This window comes from Rhinichthys klamathensis, unplaced genomic scaffold (genome assembly GCF_029890125.1).
Source record: "Rhinichthys klamathensis goyatoka isolate OS25496 unplaced genomic scaffold, OSU_Roscu_1.1 h1tg000264l_1, whole genome shotgun sequence".
NCBI classification, from domain to species: Eukaryota; Metazoa; Chordata; class Actinopteri; order Cypriniformes; family Leuciscidae; genus Rhinichthys; species Rhinichthys klamathensis.
Window position 1 is genome coordinate 394,139 of NW_026606785.1, and position 21,338 is coordinate 415,476.

At 41.4% G+C, this 21,338-nt stretch overlaps 1 protein-coding gene across 7 annotated transcripts in view; it reads left to right on the top strand.

The window, feature by feature from the left end:
- Positions 1–12,934, top strand: part of atp11b (ATPase phospholipid transporting 11B (putative)) — a 66,237-nt gene extending 53,303 nt beyond the window's left edge. For 2 of the 7 annotated variants that reach the window (XM_056267866.1, XM_056267869.1), the window contains 3 exons: positions 3,368–3,495; positions 7,696–7,829; positions 11,533–12,934. In XM_056267866.1, coding sequence (XP_056123841.1) covers positions 3,368–3,495; positions 7,696–7,798 — 231 coding nt within the window. In that variant the 3' untranslated portion in view covers positions 7,799–7,829; positions 11,533–12,934. Of the gene's footprint in view, positions 1–660; positions 747–3,367; positions 3,496–7,695; positions 8,255–11,532 lie in introns of those variants that run through there. The other 5 variants (XM_056267868.1, XM_056267870.1, XM_056267871.1 and 2 more) reach the window with 4 other exon arrangements.
- The last annotated feature ends 8,404 nt before the right edge of the window (positions 12,935–21,338 follow it).

Genomic DNA, 21,338 nt, shown 5'->3' on the forward strand with positions numbered 1-21,338 from the left:
GGGGAATATCACAAATATGCAGATTTAAATGTCAAATGATAGGAATATTGCTTCAGAATAAATTATATTTACAACAACACAAAAAAAATCTATTTTTCTCCGGACAAGCACCTTTTTTTCCTCGGATAAGCGGATGACGGTTTACTTGTCCGAAGGATGAGCACATGACGAGCTCAACGTCGAGCCCTGTTTGCATTTGTGCCGAATGACAGAGATGAGCCCAAAAATTTGGATTATGCCATATATCGGCTTTGTATTATTTATTTTTGCATTTTTTTTTTTTCGTTATTTGTGTAGGATAGTGCGAGAGGTGAAAAGAAGTTTAATTACAGGGAAATTAAACCGTGTTCTGTCTTTCTTTCTTTCTTCCATTGAGTTTTAATCTTTCCATTGACACTTTGCCTACATCCCTGTGTGAGCCTGTAACTGAAGTCTCGCTGCGGTGCGGTTGTGTGCCGTCAGCACAGGCTGCCCTGCGGATGACACCCGCTCGCTCTCTCTCTCTCGCTCTCTCTCTCTCGCTCTGCGTCGACCGCTTGCTTCCTGTTTCCTGTCTTTCTCATTTCTGAATGTGTGTGGTTGGCGCATTGTGGTCTTGAGTGTATAACTGCACATGTGACTCTTCCTTCTCTTCACTGACCCTCTGTGTGTGTCCTGTAGATGTACACCAACCGTGTGGCTATAGGTGACGACTTCATCGCACTTCAGCCTCTGTCCAGAGCCAAGAATCAGCTGGGCAAGATTAGGTAGAGTAGGAGAGACACTCCCACACTGCATGCGGCAGGACAAACTAACAAGCATTCGAAGAGGAGTGTGAGAGAAACACTTCACCCTGCATGCGTAACCCGCTGCCTGCAAGTGCATGAGTGTGTAGGTCAGATTTAAAGCAGACGTAAGCTTCCTCGTGCAGCACGGGCTTGAGCTCACTGCTCTTTGTGCACCAGCGTATGAAAAATAAATGTGTTCCTGGACTGCATGCTCCCAAAACCATTGTATCTTTACTCTCTACCAACGAGCAGGGAAATGAGCTCCAGTCCAGCTACAGCAAGGCATCATTAAAAAAAAAATGCTTATTAAAATCTGAATTTGACAGCTTGGCTTCTAAACGTTTCAATTTTCCTCTGTTTCCAAACCTGGTGACTTGTCTTTTTGTGTTCTTCCAGACAGCAACCCTTTCTAAGGCAGCATCACACACTCTTAAACAGAGATGTGGCTAATGTGGCTTTTCGTCACAATGCCAAAGAAGAAGAATTATTTTGGGTTCCTTTCAGTAAACTGATCTAAAAAGACCTTGATGTGGAGAACATTTTAATAATCTAAAGCAGGGGTTCCCAAAGTCTTCCATTCCAGGAACTTCCCACCAAGAAAAGTATAATCCATCTCAAGATCCCCCTAGTGAAAAGTAAATGTGTCTGAAATACATTTATTTAATGCGAAGTATATTAAAAATACATTTACACATTTATGTATTTAACATAAATACCCTGCAATTGTACTATTAGTATATTAAACTGGTATTCTGTTAAATTGGAACAACTTATTTTGTGCTTAATGCACTTTAGTTATCTGGAAATAGTGCTGAGGTCCTATATATATATATATATATATACTAATGTATATTTGATTGTGCTAAAGTGGAACTATTGCAAGTATACTTTAGGTACACTTTTTATATCTTGCATTTAAGGACTGATATTATACAGTGATCATACAGTCCTTATTAATAGTGATGATATAACACATTTTAGGCTTAATATAAAGAAATGTGCATTGTTCAATAAAGTGCTCCAAATAAACTTAAATTGTAATATTTAAAAAAGTAAGTCTCAAGCGATATGTCAGTAAATATATTAATTGATGCAGCGCAGATGTAAACAATTAAATTACGGCGTTTGCGATTCGAAAATCACACTAAGCAATATCACGATTTCGGTTTAATTCAAATTTAGCTGCAGCCAAGAACAACTTTACCGGTAAATAAAAAAATGCAAAAACTAGTAACAGCGTTCTGGCTTTTTACCGGTTAACGGGCCATCACACATCAGCTCCAAAATACCGGTAAACTTTGTGATGTCATTAACCGGAAGTGACCTCTAAAGTTGTTGACAAGTCTCTTCATCCGACCCGGACGAGGAGAAGCGCTTTAGTTTCGGTATCTCTCCAATTTGAAGACATTTGTAAACAGTGCTGAGTAAACATCTGCGTCATAACTTTATGAATGGCCCAGAGCCGTTGCTCTTTCAATGGCTTCTGATTGGTCCAAATCACTTCTTACCGGTATTTTACGTGGAAAATACTGGTAATCTGCACTCACACAGCGCATATACTGGTAATGTTGCAACTTCCCTTACTGGTAAATTGCCAGAACCAATTTTCCGGTATATTTGAAAAGGTCCTGTTCACACATGATCTGTTACCGGTGATTTACCAGTAAAGACTGTATGTGTGAAAGGGGCTATTGGCACTAAGCATGAAGTTGTGGCCACTTTTACCGTTGCAAGCCAGATCAGTCAGTTCAATGGGAATCTGCGGGGTGAAGAATATTGCCTGATGGACAATACATTTCCCTTCGTGTACTTCATGTCAGGTGCAAGTTTGGTGAACTTTGACACACAAATTTGCATCAACCGACCAATAGTAAGACTCTTGGTTTGGAAATGTAATTTATGTGGGTGGAAATTCATAAATAAGGAACAAAGCAAAACTGATGATCCACAATGGATGAGGCACTGATGTCTCCTGAACCATTTTTGTACAAACCTCCACTTTACCTCACAAGTAGTTTTAGGCATGGTTTGTTGGGAATTACAAACCTGCGCACATATATTCAAACGCACATAACTATCATTCATCCGATCATTTCGACAGAAGTGAATCAATCAAAACTAACTTTAGCTGGAAAATAACATTATTCAAGAACCGCTATAAAACCAAACCAATCTGTGTTACCGTTTATCTCTGTAAAGCTGCTTTGAGACAATCTACGTTGTTAAAAGCGCTATATAAATGAGGATGACTTGACTTTAAAATGATCCATACAAAGAGAGGCTGTTGGGAAGCAGTTATTCAGGGTTGGTTTGTTTGCTAGGCAGCGGAATAGCTTTAAATGTTTATTTTGACATCATTATTCCCCAAATCGTTCAGCGTATTCAAACGGTGTGTGCTTTCTCCGCAAAGAGTGTGATGCTGCCTCAGAAAGTGCCCTTGAAATGCTCTCTGTGTACGCAGGTCACTAGGTTTCTCAACACAGCCCTCGACTTCGGAAGAAGTGTTTTCTTGCAGTGGACGTGGGGCGGTTTCATGCTCGTTCACCTTTCTGCTGTTTTCATCCGTTCGGGAGACTTACCGCGTTGTTTTGTCCTTCCAGATGGAAGCGGATAAGGTTTCAGTCAGCTCAGAATATGACTCTGCTGAAATCGGGAGCAGAGGCGAGGACAATCGGCCACTGATCGCTGCTTTTCCTCCGCCTCTGGGTCAGCCCCACCCTCCCCCTAGGTAGTGCTACACCCCCGTCTGTGTGTGTGTGTGTGTGCGGGGTCGGGGGACACTCGTTCTCCCCGTGATGTAACCAGGAGCGAGGGCTGCTCTGGGCGGCACTTAACGCTGGCATGAGTCTTAGACCTCTGTCTGTTACATTACATCCATTCGATGGACTAAGTGCCTTATGTGTGCATGTCTCTATAATCATCTTCATTTGTTCAACTCCATCATTTTTTTGTTTTTAACACGTGATTGCTGTAATACTGATGTCATTAGTGTTTTCATCAGCTTTATAAGTCATTGATTGAATGAGCTGCTGTTTTTCCATCATGAATGAACAGTTGCTGACAGCTATGTGTGACTCACTAATGCTCTCTTTACTGTTATTATAGCATGTTTTTGTCGTACTACGGTCATGCAGACACTGCAGCCAAATATGGGTGGCACTTAATTGCGTTAAGTGTACAGATTTTAGTAATTAACTCCTGAAAAATTGTGGTAGCGACAATTAAACTTGAATTAAATGCATATACTGATGGTTAGCAAAACTAGTTGTTAATGCAGTGTAGGGCTTAGTATTTTAAATTATCAGTTTAATTTATTTCTTCGATTAATCAGAAGAAAATCTGACCAAAAAAATATTCAAAATGTGACATTTTGTTTAGTGTTGTCGAAACAATGTGCAAATTGAATGCTATGAAAACAAATGGAGAGAACACGCATTAAACGGCACACATATCTGTCAAAGCCACTTGCAGTGTAAAATAAACCCTAATAACTAAACGTGTTCACTGAAAGCACGTCATATAAATCTTTCTCATGCTTTGGACAGCTTGGGTTGTGCACTTTCCCCACAGCAGCTCATTCAGTGTCCTCCACTGTTTTCCAGATGCGCTTAGTCCATAGAAATCGATAATCAAATTGTTTTCATTATTGATTTTATCGATTACTTGTTGCAGCTCTAATTAAGTGTCTCTTTTTTGGACACCAAAACAAATAATTTTTTGGTTTATAGTCTGGAGTGACTCCTGTATTCAGTACACACACACACACACACACACACGCACAGTAAACGATTTAGTGAATCACTCGCATGTTTACCACAAACCCTAGTTTCACATGTGATTTGACTGGTTGAAAGCAGTTTTCCCAGTTCTGGTGTGCATCGCTCAGGTACTTGAGATCAAGAACTCGAGCATTTGCTACAGTAAGTTTCAGTTTCAGCCACAGTTGTTCATATGACTCTCTTACCTCTACAGATATTCAACGGGTGAATGTGTTGTTTTTAATGGCTAACACATTTATTTGTAGCCGAGATGAAATGACAGCATTTTTCATCTGCTGGTTATTCATCAAACCCTCCAGCGATTACTGGACAGGTTCTGCTTTTGATTAGAGCTGCTCGTTATTTACCACTACAGGACACGGTTGAAGTCACACTGCATTCAATCTTTCAGCTACTTCCTGCTTATATTGATTTTTAGCAGAACTACCAAGGTCCATGTCGTAATGGCTAAATCTTTAACCCAGCAAACTCAGGTTAACAAGAAACCTGAAATCAAGGAATCATGGATATTTCTCCCGTGGCTGAATGTGTTGGAGATTACTTGTCTGTCATTATAGCTCATGCTATTTGTAGGTAGTAGGTCAATCATTGAAACAACCTTTCCTCTAGAACGAAGTGTGCATGTACCCAAACTCCTCGTTTATGCATTAGTCAACAAACACGTTTGTCTCCAGACTGGTAATTCTGCAAGGCATGTTCAAGAGGGGTTTAATGTTAATATTGGTAGTTTGCATAATGCCTAGTCAGGTTGCCTGAGCGAGATCAGAGAATTGACTTCCTCAGTTCTGGCTGTGTACACACTCTTTTCCCTCTCTGGGTGGTTTTTGAGTGCATCTGATTTGAATTAATTCCTGTTGGATTGCTCAGGCTGTAATTTAACAAGCACGTCTTCAGTAATTGAGTATTGAATAAAGGAGTTAAGTGGAACTGTGATTTCTGTCCAGGCAGAGGCCAAGGATGTCTGTGTTTCCGAAGAGACGAGAAGTGTTTCATTTATCACTTTAATCCTATTATTTTTCATCGTCTCATTTCAGACCTCTCATGTATATGTAAAACCATGCACTGCATTTATGATTTGAGTTCAGTGTTTCAAGCAATGCCTCCCATTATTGGGATGTCCTGATGTCCCGTATTCGAGGCTCGGTTCAGCTGTTATTATTATAATATAAACATGTATCTTATTTGAACTTGTGACACTTTCATCAAATAGTGTACAAATCGGTGCATCATTACTATGTTCATTTAAAGCAATAACGGCACAAATGCCCATCTCAAGTTCTCTGACAAAATCTATTGAACTGACATTTAATTCATTGTAGGGAAAAAAAATATTTATAAACTTTAACTTTATTTGAGAAATTGGTGTATGACAACTGATCAAACTAATATTTACTGAAAGGTTCATTTAAGTTTATCACTACAAACTACAAATCAAAATGTGGCTGAAAATAATGAAACTAATCCACAACACATTTCATTATCTGTAAGTAAGGTCTGTATATTGTGCTTCTCACATCACCTTAAACCCAAAGTTTGCCTCAGTTTTACCATAGACTGTAAAAAAGATGGTCGACGTGTCTCCACTTATTTCCACTATAGAAAAACTAAGTGAAAATATCCTAGGAGTGGCCGTTGAAATCTCTGATTAGGTCATGTCTGCGCGGTAGTGGTCATGAGGTGGAGCTCAGCTGTCAATCATGATGCTAGCATCAAATCATTAACTAATACCAAACTTATTAGAAAAATAATTGCCACTTGAACATGCATCAGCCTGATAAGAACTACCTTAATTGACAGTTTAAGACCTGTACTGCAGCCAGACACCAGGGGGTGGTCGAAATATTTCGGCTTCACTTTTCAGGTTGTGTGCGGCACACTTGCTTTTACAGATAGGCTAGGTTTCGTGTACAGTGTGCGTGACATTTCGTCATTACAGAATGTGCATATTGTACATGCTCAACTCGATTTTACAAACCACACATACTATGTACACTCAGCTTGCGTATGCGCCTTTATTTTTCTTTTTTTAATTAGTTGGTTTACAAGGTGGCAACACTAGGCTGTTTCTTGTATTACAGTCAAAAAATATAAAAACAGCACCAACAGTAGACGTTCACGTTGATTAGCGCTTTTGTGAAGTGGTTAAGAGAAACTCGCTAGATTAAAAGAGTTCAACGTACATTTTTATCGCTCATATCTTCTGGACATAAATAGTACTGGACAAAGATAAAACGCTCTAATGCGCACGTGTCAGGCGCCTACCTATGCAACTTTGAAAGGCTGTAGTTCTCCAGTATGCATGTGCTAAGTGTTCACTTCAAAACTGAAGTATACTTTGGGCTTTTCAGTACTTAAATCCACATTTCTATGGGCGAAGCGGTTTAATCCGTACAAGACGACACCACAAGCAATTACAAAATAGAGCGAGGCCCTTTGTAAACACCCTTAAAGGGATCGCTCACCCAAAACCGAAAATTTATGTCATTAATTACTCATGTCGTTACAACCCTGTAAGACTTTCGTTCATCTTCAGAACACAAATTAAGATGTTATTGATGAAATCCAGCAACGTCATTGCGACTTTCAAGGCCCAGAAAGGTAGTAAAGACACTACGTAGAACCAGGAAGCGCTGCACTGTTTACACCGCGTCAACAGCGTAGGAGAATGACGTGGAAGAGAAGAGATTATTGAATAAAGTTGTTATTTTGGTGTGTTTCTTTGCGCACAAAAAGTATTCTCGTCACTTCATAACATTTTAAGGTGGAGTGTTCTGTAGTCACATGGACTTTCTGGGCCTTGAAAGTTGCAATGATGTTGCTGGATTTCATCAAAAATATCTTAATTTGTGTTCCGAAGATGAACAAAAGTCTTACGGGTTTGTAACGACATGAGGGGAAGTAAATGATGGCAGAAGTAACTAACCCTTTAAGCCCAATGTTGTGCCCTTTTTGTGAAAGTGTTGTAAAATATAAAACAGATTATACATTTTGATGTGTAAAGAGTCTCCAATATGACCAAATGAAGGCGTCTCGTCATTGCCCATTATGAACATCAATGAGCAAATGATCCATACAGAAATGTTTGTTAGAAGCTGTTTTGCTTTCCATCTGTTTGGTGTTCTGGCTCACCTCTCTTTTTCCTCCTGCAGTTTATTGAGGAGTACCAGGGCATCGGATGCGTGGACTCGGTGTGCTGCTTCTCGGAGGGGCAGAACGCCTGCTCACGGCTGGGCCGGCTGGTGGAGCGCATGACGGGCCGGTGCGACCCCGCGCGAGCCTCCAGGTGCGACCTCTCTCTCTCTCGCCTCTGCTGTAAACACATCTCCTACAAGCTGGAGCACGACGAGCCCGCGGCCCGGGACCAGTGAGGCCGCGCAGCACTCAAGCATTCCCTAATGATTACAGTGTAGAGCTTAAGACGGGTGCTTTCATTTGCCTTTAATGTTACAAAGACTAGCTAGAAGTCTCCAGGTACGTACGTATACAAGGAGACGTGAATCTGCCAACTCACTGTCTTCGTCTTCCATCGTCTTCACCTTCTCTCAAGGTGCGTCCTCCTTTCCTGGTGTTCGTGTCTTCTCTGTGTTGCAGATAAATGTTCTCTGCTGAAGATTCACCTTAAATATTGTGCCTCCATACGAGTCCATAAACGCTGAAGTCGTCTCGTCATCAGTTATTAGCAAGGCAAACGTTTATAGCGCCAGTTTATGCTTGTCGAATGTTGGACTATATGACTTGATCCATGTCATTGCGTGTTCTGAGACGTTGCATCCCTGTTGAAGTGTTTTACTCCGCGTCTTTGCCTTGCGTGTGTTCCTCTCGGCGGAGGGGCTTGTGATGATGGCATGCGACTGTGATGCACTCCTAAGCCTCACCTCTTAGCGTAATCGTCTTGACCGTCTGTATCCGCACTTTGGGAAGCCACTCCGCAGTGGTGAGATGAGGACACGGAGACCTGGTCTCGCTGAACACAAGACTCCAGCTCCAGTTTAACGGCTTGAACACTGCCATTGAAGCGCAGGGTCCTAGAGGAGTCTCTGCTCTGACTGGCCAACGGGAGCCACTGGCTCATTTAGTGCAAAGAAACAAGGGACCACATCGTGAGTGATTTAGTGAGACAACTGGTAACTGTAGTCTTTCGTTCATCTTTTCTTTTGTTACTTTTAACTCAAAGCCTTACGGAAGTCAAATCAGTGTGTGTAACTGCATGAGGGCAGCGTTTCATATTCAAGTATGTTAAGCAATCGGTGAACGCCAGAGTATGTGCTCTACCTAGGCGCTTTAATCGATGTTCGTTGACCCTATTATTTCCCTCTCCGTCTTATGCTGTCGCAAATGAAGCATCTAAACTATTATAATTCGTTGCATTTATCAATGATCTGTGCTGCTTTTCTTCCAGTGGTTCTCAACTGGTGGGTCCAAAAATGGCTCGTATGTTGCTGTTTTTAAATTTGTTAGAAGGAAGGACAAACGTTTCCCATGTTGTTGGAGCTGATGGCTTCACGCTTCAGACAATCTGAGTTTGAGTCTTTTCGCCGATCTCGTCTCACACTTTGCTTCAAGCCAATTCTCTATACAGTCGTGTCACACGTCTTTTGTTTGTTTTATGTCTGTGCATCCAATCACGCTCTGTTGGTTTGGCACAAAATCATCCGTTATTTGCTAGCATGAAGCCAACATGTAAGCCTCCTAAACAAACAGTGTTTCCTTTACCCTGCGCAGCTCTGTTCAGTGTAGTGTTCGGGTACTTTTGAATGCCTCACTTGATGTCTACAGCAAAACCAGTTGAGAACCACTGCTTTAGACAATGAAAGAGATTGTTTACTATGGTATGAAGCCAGTAAGCCACATGTACCCTGAATATGCATTCATTTAATGATATAAATGCGAAAACACGCTCTAACTTTTTACCTCTTCAAGATCTTAAAACGGTTGTCTTCATCTGCAACATATGAAGATGGTACATTTAATTTGGCCTCTACTACTTTCTTACACGTGATCCAAAGATAATGACTGTAGCTATCGGTGTATTCTTGCTCTTATATAGCATGGATCTGTTTCTAATATGGCTGATCTGTTGATGAAGACGATGCCCTCTGGTGTTCAAGAGTAGCAGGTCTGGCGTTTGAGGAACATGGCTTCGCAACGGCTCAGATCCTCAAGGGCTGCTTAATTCCTCTCTATTTACAAATATTATATACATTTTATAGTAAACCTATATACACATATTTTTCTACAAGTACTAGATTTATGTTATGAATTGGTTTCTACTTATATACTGTAAATGATCTTAGTTTCATATATAGGAACCATACCCAACATATTATGCCTAGGAAAAGGTTAATATACTTTCATGAGAATGTAATCTATGTGAATGCCAAGGCTGTGGAAGGATGTTGTGTTTATGTGTGTTTATCTTCCATTAACCATGCCCATTAACCCATCTTGCACTAACGTTTCCTCATCCATTTCTCCATTGGCTGTGACTCTTGTCTGTTTCTTGCTGATCTTCATGCGCTAAGAGTTAACCGGTTAAAGAGAGATTTAGAAATATAACCCAATAATTAATAACTCATTTACACAATGGTAAGACCGTAAACCTAATCATGGAACCAAACAAAAATGCAAATGCAGAGCTAAAGTTAGCCATTCCTCAGAGATTGTTTGAGGTGTCAAATTGAAATGCATTTTAGACCATCGTTTGAAATTATATCTTAGACATAATACAAGAAATTTGGTCATTTTAACCTAACAGGATGGATTTTTTTTATTTATTTTAAAGTGAGATAAATCAGTTCAATAATAAGTTAACTCAAGTAATACCAAAAATGAAGACCAGTTAAAGGTTTAGTTCACCCAAAAAATGAAATTCTGTCATTAATTACTCGCCCTCATGTCGTTCAGAACACAAATGAAGATCTTTTATTTAAACTGGAGAGATTTCTGTCCCACCATTAAAAGCCTATTCACCCAAAACATTGGCGTTTGAGAAAGCTCAACTGTACTTGATCGATGCGCGAGAACAAACCTCATTGGTTCTTGCAGAAACTCGAACTTGCTTCCGTTTACCATATTGTATGTGTTTTATATATGTATGGATCAGTGTTACTTTTACGATGTCTACTTTTTGAAGCACTAAATTGTTGGCGTAATAGACCGAACAAAATCTCAGGTTTTATTAAAAATATCTTCATTTGTGTTACGAAGATGTCTTACGGGTTTGGAACGACATGGCAGTAAAGGATGACAGAAGATTTCATTTTTGATTGAACTCTTTTAAGGATTTTAGAAGATTTCATTTTTGATTGAACTCTTTTAAGGATTTTAAAATATATATATTAAGACTTCTAAATGATGGGGGTTTTTTTGTAATGATTGATGCAGATCTCGATATTTAGATAAAAAGGTGGTCGATGTAATGTAGATATATTCATTATACAATTGAATCATTTGCATTGTAATATATACTTAAGGGTAACACTTATTTTAAGGTGGTCGTAGTTACACGTTACTACATGTACTTACTATAGTAATAAAATATTATAATAGTTAATTATGCTTAATTACAAGTAACTAACCCTAAACGTAACTCTATAGTAAGTACATTACTACATGTACTTACTATAGTAATAAAATATTATAATAGTTAATTATGCTTAATTACAAGTAACTAACCCTAAACGTAACTCTATAGTAAGTACATGTAGTTAATTAATATTACTAATACAATGTAACTACGTCACCTTAAAATAGTGTAACGTACTTAAGTTATAAATTAAATAAAACATTTGAATCTATGATAGAAAGGACAGATGTGTCTATTACTTTTCTAACATTGTATACAAAGTCTACTGTTTGAATTGGGTGGGGATAGCTTGATATGAATCTAATCTCTAGTATTCAGGTCCTCACGGGTTATGAATATAGAGACACAGAACCATCCACACTGTCCCCCTCACTGTTCGCAATTTCCTTGATACTTCCAGATCTTGGAGCGACTCTGAGACCTTCTTCTCCAATGACCGGAGCATCCTGACGCTCTCGCCCATGGAGGTCTCTCATTGTTAATGCACCAGCCCCAGTCTGGAGCCTGAAGATGCCTAGCCTCGGCCCCTTGAGCCCTTGTCCAATCACCAGCCAGACTTCCACTGATGTCTCACTTTAAGAGCTCTGTTAATCAGAGCGGCACGTCGTATGTGATCAGCAACCAGGGATACGCAGAAAAACCAAAGGATGTGTCTGACTTGAACGTTTCTGCTCGTAAACCACGAAACTGTAGGAAAAGGGCCACCATCTTTCCTGAGGAAAACGAGGGGGTCTGTTTGAAGCCATAATCCCTCTTTTAATTGCCTGATTTTCAAGGTATTAAACGTGAGCGCAGTTGCTCACAAACCTGTAGCCTCCTACCCTAAGATGCCTACCTGTACTTGGTCTGTACAGATTATCATGATGCATGAATGTTGCGGGAGTTCTCGATGGAAACCTCGCGTATATCGTCCTTGAACTCGGTCACGTTCACCTCCGTCAGTCATGTGCCTGCATATCATTTCTCCTGTCCTCTGTCTTGCACATGCTAAATGTTCATTTCTAACTATTGCCATCAGTTAATTTATCATTGTTGCCGTGTTCATTGTTTTTCTGCTTGTGTTGCTAACCACTTGTCAAAGCTGTTTGATTATTTTCTTGTTTTGTGTGTATGCGTGTGTGTGTTTAATCACATAAGAGGGCATAGTCTGGGTTATTGTAAGGCCGGAGCATTGAGACAACCGTTTTAAACTTGGTTAGATCAACTATATTGAAGTTTATGATATCCGACTGCATGCTACACTTTGGTCAGTCTGTCTCAATATCCCTGTAACAGAGGCCTAAAAGTGAACTCGACATAAACGCTCCCATTTTGAGGAGTCTAGTCTTGGGGTTTCTCTTTGTTTTTGCTGCGAAGGCCAGAAATCTGGTGCCGTGACCCGGGCGGCAGTTGGAGAATCGGGTTTTATGATGGAGAACGGTTACATAATGAATTGTGGATTACTCTATTTTGGTACTATTTCTCTCTAGTTTTTATTTGTATATCACTTCTCATGTCAATGTTGATCATAACTGTTTCAATTCTTGCGTTAGAATCAAATGGCTGAATTGTTTTGCTATATAATGTGTTTTCTTGGATTATATAGCAACGCAGTAAATGCCACTTGTTACTCAGACATTAGCAATAAGACTCGATCTAGACCTGGGAATACCTGATCTAGCTGTGATGTCAATCATCCATGTTGCGGTTTCATCTTTTCTTTGTGTAAACACATGTTCTTCTTATTGTACTCTCCTCACAGTGAATATGTTTATTGCTGATGTTATGAAAGTTCTATTTACGGAATAAATACATTTATAAAATCTAGTGTTTCATTGTTATTAATCCACATTTCAGTTTTTGCACAATTTCACGATGCAGAAGATATCTTACGATTGTTTGGATTTGCCAAAAGTGCTTTTATTTTATACGATGATGAAGAAATTCAGAACACTTAATTGGCCAGACTGCACTAAAAATGTAACCAAAACAGAGGTTATTGAAGAGTTTTACAAGAACATACTATTTCAGTCTTTCTGCCTAATTTCTTCATTTACTTCAATGTGTTTCTTGCCGTATCTTTGTAATTATGAGTGCAAATTGTTTCAAAGTAAATCCTACACCATTTTTTTCATTGAATTGTGAACTCTATTAACCGTGTCAATAGGGAACAGGACTCGAGAGACGTCTCCATGCTAATCCGGTTTTAAGAGCATTTTCAAGTAGCGCTCTGGCAACACCAATGTTTAAAACTACCCTTCAAGCAGACTTGCACAGCATAAAGTGATCATCGTTTTCTCCATTTACTGCAGTGGTTTGGTTTTGTTGAAATGCAAATACTTGCAAATGTGTTTAATGGGAGAGATGGCTCGCCAGTCCACAGTCATCCTGTGGTGAACCCGGAAAACTAAGCGTTTCAGACGGTGGACATCCAGGAAAATGGGGCAAACAACCCATCTTTATCTAGCAAACAATGACATCATGGTGCAAAAGTGACGGCACATACTCGGAGACACCAGTCTGAAAAAGAAATCAGAACGTTTCTAGCCTTCATTTTAGACGACACTTCCCAACTGCAAATCTATAAGAAAGTTGAGTCTGAAATCGAATTTGTAGTGCTTTCTTAAACTCTTGTAATGAGCAGTAATTTCTGATAAATGTGCAGGTTTAAACCATCTTAACGTTCTTAATCTGATGTAGGGTGAATTCAGATTGATTGGGACACACTTTGCCATTGAAACGACTGGGAAACCTGAATTCCCCCTACTTTGCAAAGACAGTATGACAATATAGCGACACGCTACTGTGACACGCTAATGTATATTGAATGTATATTGCCATGCCAACTGCCTTATAATATAATCTAATCTAATCGTATGTGACGAGGCTTTCAAAACCAATGCGTCATCTCTCTCTCACAGTGCAGAACTCGTCCGTCGCACAAGGAAAGCGTAGACTGGTGTGTATTGTGATGTGCTGTAGTCACGGCCCAAATCTTTGGACATACCGTTTGAATATCGTATACATTCTTCTGGCATTTCACAAGACGCAGAAGACCATTAGAAATGTGCTTTGAGCTGCCAGAGCATCCTCAGACTGAGACGCATCTGTGCAAATCCTGTTGGAATCGCTGTTCAAAACACCTCCAAATGTGGAAGAAAGAAAATCCGATTTCATGTGTTTTTTGCCATCTGAACATAGTCTTCATACTTCAGGTGAGATTCTGAAGCATGTTCACGATGGACACTTTACTATCCCATGAGGCCACGGGAGAGGATTTATGAAGGGCAAAGAAGAGACGCTGGTAAGTCGCATGACAAAGGTAGTTTGTGTCGGGACAGAACTCATTCCCCGAGCCCCACGGGGTAAGTCACGCCACCCTTCAACAACTAAAACATGATCCAGAGACGTTCATGATGATCCTTGAACTGAGACACTGAAATCTCTCAAACAACCCTGCTTTACTTTTTGATTGACGTCTAAAAACATAATTTACCTCCATACGATTGAATGTAACGGCTAATGCCTCTTCTGCAAACAAGTAAATCTAATCTGGATGACATTTCTCTGTGAGATTCACCCATCCTCACGCCAGGCCTTGCCATTGAACATCTATTTCAGGATTGTTCTGCTGGAATCCTTCAGTTTGATCAGTGGAATCTCATTAGTGCTCATGTATAATGCAGCCGAACTGTTTCTATTTCAAGAGAATGGTCTTTCAGTTTTGATATGTAGAAGAATGATTATGTGAAGCTCTATTAATAACCGCACTGATCATGCATGCAGTCAATGTAAATTGACCCTCTGAAACTTTGCGATTTGTACAGGGTATCAACGACTTCAGTCCCTTAATCATGATTAATTGGCACAAGCTTGACCCCTGACCTAAACACAACCTTTAATTTGAATAAAATGTAAAAGCAATTTAAAGGGGGTTTTAATCGTCTGGTTCCAGCGGAGACGATTTGGCGACAGCGAGTTGTGTTGTGCTATGGTGTTGTATGCGAGATCAGATGGACTCCACATGGAAGAGGGGGATAACAACGCGAAGGCACCGGACTACCAAGGTAGTTGTGGCGAGCAGGACGAGACTGAGGGGCGTGAGAGAGCGGGACGAGGCCGGTGGCGTGATTACTGATGAGCGACACCTGCGCGACGCACCGGTCTCGTATCTCTCACGGAGGAGCGGAGGCATAGAGGAGCGACGACAGTGGAGATCGAGAGAGGAACAGGCCTGATCTTGTGTTTTGTTTCTGTTTTGTGTGACAGCAGTCGTCCGTGATTGCTGGCATACTTCCATTTTTGTATTTGTTTATTTATTAAAATGGTTGAATGTCCCGCCTCCTTCTTCCCATAACATCTGAACCTTGTTACAGTATTTAAAGACCCACTCCGATGAAAATAATGTTTTTCTAGGTGTTAACATGTTCTTGTGGCATTTTTCTGATGTTAGAGGACATATCTTGAGAAAAATAAGCTCAAAGTTGTATTTCTGAGTATTTCTACATTCAAAAGGCTGTGAATCAGTAGCAGACGCTAAAATGCCGGCTAAAATAGACTGGAGTTGTGACGTAGTAACTCCACTGGGCGTCTCCACACGCGACGTCTTGGAGTGAAATAATGATCGGTGATCGAGGATAACTTTGATTAACTTCGGATAATAATAATTAACGTGTATATAATACTGTTGCCCCACCGGTATTGGGGGTGTAAGCTAGCGGGAGAGACAGAGCTCTCAGCAACGGGCAGGGGGAGGGGCGTCTCCATGCCAACGGCTCCGCCCACAACGCAGAGGCGAATTGCTAATGAGCAACTGCCGCTCTGCTGAAGCGAAGTCCCAGAAAACGGCACAGGTTTTGTGATTTTGGCTAAAAATTGCATAATCATAATTTAAAGACCACTGGGAATGTTTAAAAATAGCTCAAAATATGATCGGAGTGGGACTTTAAAGCATTTTATATTGACCATAAATATATTACCTTACACTCTAAGTATGTGCTGTGGAGCATCCCAGAATCCCAGGAATGACCCGACTACATGTCCGCTTATTCCAGCCGGACCCTGTCACACCGCAGAATGTCTAGTGGACTGTTGAAATAAAGTCTACCTGCTAATCTTAATCATGGCATACTAAGTCATAATTATGACATAAGCCAAAATGTACATATTAAGTCATTATGACATGTTAGAATTTAGACATGAAGTCAAAATTGACGTACTCAGTTATGCTTATGATCGAGGCATAATTTTGACTTAATAAGTATCACATAAAAATTATAAATTATGACAAAAAAAGTACATACTAAGACGATTATGACATAATTTTGACTTTTTGTTAGAATTTTAGGGACTATTATAGCAGGGACATCAACTACATGTTCACACTAAACATGACGCTGAGCATAACGAGCTGTGATTGGTTGCTCTACATGTCACTCAGACGGGTTCTGGCCAGCCATTGGCCAATGAAAGCCCAGACCTTCTGTCGTCGACACTCATGAAGAAGTGGCTCCAGATCGAGATTGAGAAGACTTTTGCAAAAGGACATTATTTTAATAGTGTAAGAGGTGAAAGAGAGTTTGTGTGTGAGAGAAAGAATATTTTTTTCTTTAAATAATATACTGTACATATAATTTACTTATTTTGTGGTTTAAAAATTTTGGTTATAAATGTTCATATTTGTTAATTGTTAATGCATGCTCATAATAAAGTGTAGTTGTTGATCTTTGTAAATAGTTGAATTTGTGTTTCACTGCGAAAACGAGTTGTGTTTAGCCGTTTGTGGGCCACATGCGGCCCGGGATCAAGCCAGATCTCTTAGTGTCTGGGCCACATAAAACAATATAAGCCACTTTACAGAGTGCTGGCCAGATCTGGGCCACATCACTCAGACAAATGATGTTATCTGGGAAACAGGAGGCCAATCGCTGTCAGGAGCAGGGTTAGTGACCGTCACAAGCTTTGCAAATATGCGGATTGTGCTGGAGTTGTGCTGCATGAATCAAATTGTTTACATATTTTTCAATCAGCAGAGGAAAGAAACTCATCTGTGCTGCAGGTAAAGACTATCCTAACTAGTATTTAATAGAGGAACAATATATGAGAAGACTTAATAAGGGATTTGCGCCCCAGTTCTGATGAAAGTAATTATTAATAATAATAATATTACACTATAACATGGATTTCGTGTGTGTTAAAGAGTGTTCAATGATTTTTTTTTGTTCAAAGATGTTAATTGACACTACGAGTGGATAATTGATTAATTCTACACCATTACACACACACACTTGAATTATTCCATTCGTGTATATTTCTGTAATATGTTCATATGTAATATCCTTATGGAAACACTTTGAAGATGTTGTATTTGTGTTTAATCCTTATGATTGGTTAAGAGTGACTGTATTACTTTATTTCATAAGTAAAGAATACAAATTTATAAAGTTGTTTGGGCTAAAAAAGGTCAGTTCTCTTACGAGAGGTTCTCTCGTATTGCGTAAGTTTAGCTTACGCTACAGGAAAGATTCATCTTCTCGAGATATTGAAGCCAAAAAATTATCTTTAGTTTTGTATTCATTGTCAACGCAGTGCAGCAGCTAGCAGACCTAGAGCAGGCCATCTCGCGTGCTCATTGGCTGCCCTGCGGCAACTGCTGCAGCCTACCAGTGAGCCCGGCGTGACGCCACGCCCAATGAAGGGCGCCCGCGCCTTCATAGCGTCATAGCCCGCCAGAATGGGCGTGGCTTAGCGTATAAAAGTAGGGCATGTAGGCTGACTTCTCTGATTTTTCGTCTCTTCAGCGAGCTCTTCGCATCGCTGGATCTGAGAGAAGCCACCGCCGCCGTCGAACAGCGAACAGCCGGCCGTCTTCGCCACCTTCAGCCATCCGTGCGAGCTACGCTATCCGGCGACGTATCCTTTTTTACATTGTTATTGTATTCTCATACTTCTAAAAGAGCAGCGAGCGTCTTTTTCAAGATGCCTCGCACTTCCTGTGGCTCGTGCAGGGCCCCGCTCAGCGTCGGAGACCGCCACGTGATCTGCGCTCTCTGCCTGGGCCAGGAACACGCGGAGCTCGCCCTCGCGTCCGGGGGCTGCCAGTTCTGTGAAGCGCTTCCGCTGTCGACCCTGCGGGCTCGACTCGAAGCCTTCAACCCGGAAGCAATCACTCCGCCCTTTGTGGGACCGCGCAAAAAGAAGCGCCGTTCCCAGAGACAGCCGGAACCCGTGGCCACAGCGACGCGCTCGCCGGAGAACCTCCCTCGAGCCTCGCTCTCGCCTTCCCCGCCTCCCCTTACCGACGCGCAGCTGCCGCTCACGAGCCTCACTGCCGTCGCGTCTGAGGATGAGGCCGAAGGACACGCCACGAGAGACTGCTGCTCCATCCTGGCATTAGACAGCGAGGAATGGTCACTAAACTCCGCCTCCTCGTCGATCCAGGAATCCGGCCATACCCGCGCTGGAGCTGATGCGTCTGCTGACGCAGGCTGTTGACCGACTCGGGTCGAGTGGTCGCTGCCGAAGGAACCCACGCCGAACAGGCTCGACGGATGTTTCCTGCAAAGTCGCCGCCGTTCAGCCCCAGCAAGCAGACCCGCTCTGTAAAAACTAGTGGTACATTTAGGCTGATTCAGCTGTTGCTACTGGAACGGTGGGTCCATTAAAACTCATTCAGTCATCAGTTATTGCTCTCAGTTTATTGTACTCAACATGTAGGAGTAGACATTTCTTATGGTGTGGAGGAGGGCCTTAAACCATCATGTGCATACTGTGGCAGTAAGGATCATCATCTCAGTCATTGTCCTGAATTTCAGAGCTTTGATATGGTAGCCAAACGGAAATGGATTGTTGACAACAATCGTTGTTGGAGATGTGGTTGGGCCCATAGATCATCCAAGTGTGACTTAAGAGGAAAATGTCCGTTGTGTCAGGATCGTCACTTAGGAGTATTGCATGAAGTAAATGCTCGCAAACCAGACTCTAGGATATTCTATTTGAGCCGAGCAAGTGGCCTTAACTCTGTTCTTCTGAAAATTGTGAAGGTAGTTCTGAGCCACAAAGGAAATACTCTGGAGACATATGCCATCCTAGATGATGGTTCAGAAAGATCCATGCTAATGTCTTCTGCAGCAGAGAGTTTAGGTCTTCATGGGGCGGCAGAATCATTGGTTCTTCGAACCATTCGGCAAGACACAGAGAAAATTGAAGGTGCAACAGTTTCCTTTTCCATATCTCCAGCTTCTCATAAGCAAAGTAAATACCAGATACAAGGTGCCTTTACTGCTCAAATGATTGATTTACCCGAACAGACTTATCCTGTGCAAATCTTACAGCGACGCTACCAACATCTAAGAGGCCTCCCTCTGGAGGAGTTTCAGAAAGTTAAACCTTTGCTACTAGTGGGAGCTGATCATCCTCACCTTCTTAGCCCCAAAGAGCGAGTACGTTTTGGACCACCTGGAAGTCCAGCAGCTTTGCATACTCGACTGGGGTGGGCATTACAAGGACCTACTTCTTTGGGTGAAAAGACAAATCCCCAGACTCAGTGTTTCTTCCAAGCTTCTCGCTCAATGGACCAATTGCATAACGATGTGGAGAAGTTATGGCAAGTTGACGTACTTCCTTTTTCTCAGAATCCTAAGCATGCTCTGCGTTCTAAGCAAGATAAGGATGCTATCGAGTGTCTAGACCAGAAAACAAAGCGTGAAGAAATCAATGGTATCAAAAGATATGCGACTCCTTTACTTCGTGTCAAGAATGCACCTCTCCTTAAAGCATCTCCGGAGGCAGTGATGCCAGCTTTGCGTAGAATGGAGAGACAACTAGCCAAGGATCCTGATCATGCAGCTATCTATGAGCATGAGATTCAGAAACTCATTGAAGCTGGATGTGTTAAGAAACTGAAACCAAATGAGATTGACCTCAGAGATGAATCTTGGTACATTCCTCACCATCTTGTGGAACATAATGGCAAACATCGTGTGGTATTTAATTGTTCCCATCAGTATCGAGGTGAGAGTTTGAATGCCTATTTGTTACCTGGACCGGTACTGGGCCCTTCCTTGATTGGAGTTTTACTTCGGTTTAGAGAACATCAAGTTGCTATAAGTGGAGACATCAAATCCATGTTTCATCAAGTCCGCCTCTTGTCTTCTGATTCGCCTTTGCTACGCTTCTTGTGGCGAAATATGAGAAGAAATGATTCAGCCGATGTCTACGAGTGGCAGGTTTTGCCTTTTGGTGCTACATGTAGTCCGTGTTGTGCGACCTATGTGCTCCAGAAATGTGTTCAGAGCCTTCCTGTTGAGTTTCAAGATGTGCAATCTTCTGTCATGCATTCCTTTTATGTGGATAATTGCCTACAAAGTTTTCCAACTACTAAAGAGGCTAAGGAGATGCTGATGAACTTACGTTCTTCCTTGGCTGAAGGCGGTTTTGAGATTCGGCAGTGGGCCAGTAACCATATTTCTGTGATTGACCACTTACCAACAGAAGCTCGTTCAGTAAGCACTGACTTGTGGTTAAGTCATAATTGCACCGATCCGTGCGAGGGTACTCTTGGGCTCAGTTGGCATTGCTTGCAGGATACTTTGAGCTACAAGCACCGTCTAGTGGAGTATCCTGTCCTAACATTGCCAACTGAGCCCAAGAGTACCCTCGCACGGATCGGTGCAATTATGACTTAACCACAAGTCAGTGCTTACTGAACGAGCTTCTGTTGGTAAGTGGTCAATCACAGAAATATGGTTACTGGCCCACTGCCGAATCTCAAAACCGCCTTCAGCCAAGGAAGAACGTAAGTTCATCAGCATCTCCTTAGCCTCTTTAGTAGTTGGAAAACTTTGTAGGCAATTATCCACATAAAAGGAATGCATGACAGAAGATTGCACATCTTGAAACTCAACAGGAAGGCTCTGAACACATTTCTGGAGCACATAGGTCGCACAACACGGACTACATGTAGCACCAAAGAAACTTCCTTAGAACAGCAGACAGCTAGAACAGCTGTACGTCAGCAAGATAACCCTTCCATTATGTTGCCACAGAATCATTTGACACCAAGAGTTATAACTACGGCATCAGCAACTCAGGGCCAGCAAAGAGATGTGAATCAAATAACTGCATTCTCCCCAAATGGAATTCAGATGATGGTACCTGATCAGCATACGTCTATTCATTCAGCAGTGAATGTGCCCCACCCAGCTATGTCAGCTCTACTTCCTTCCA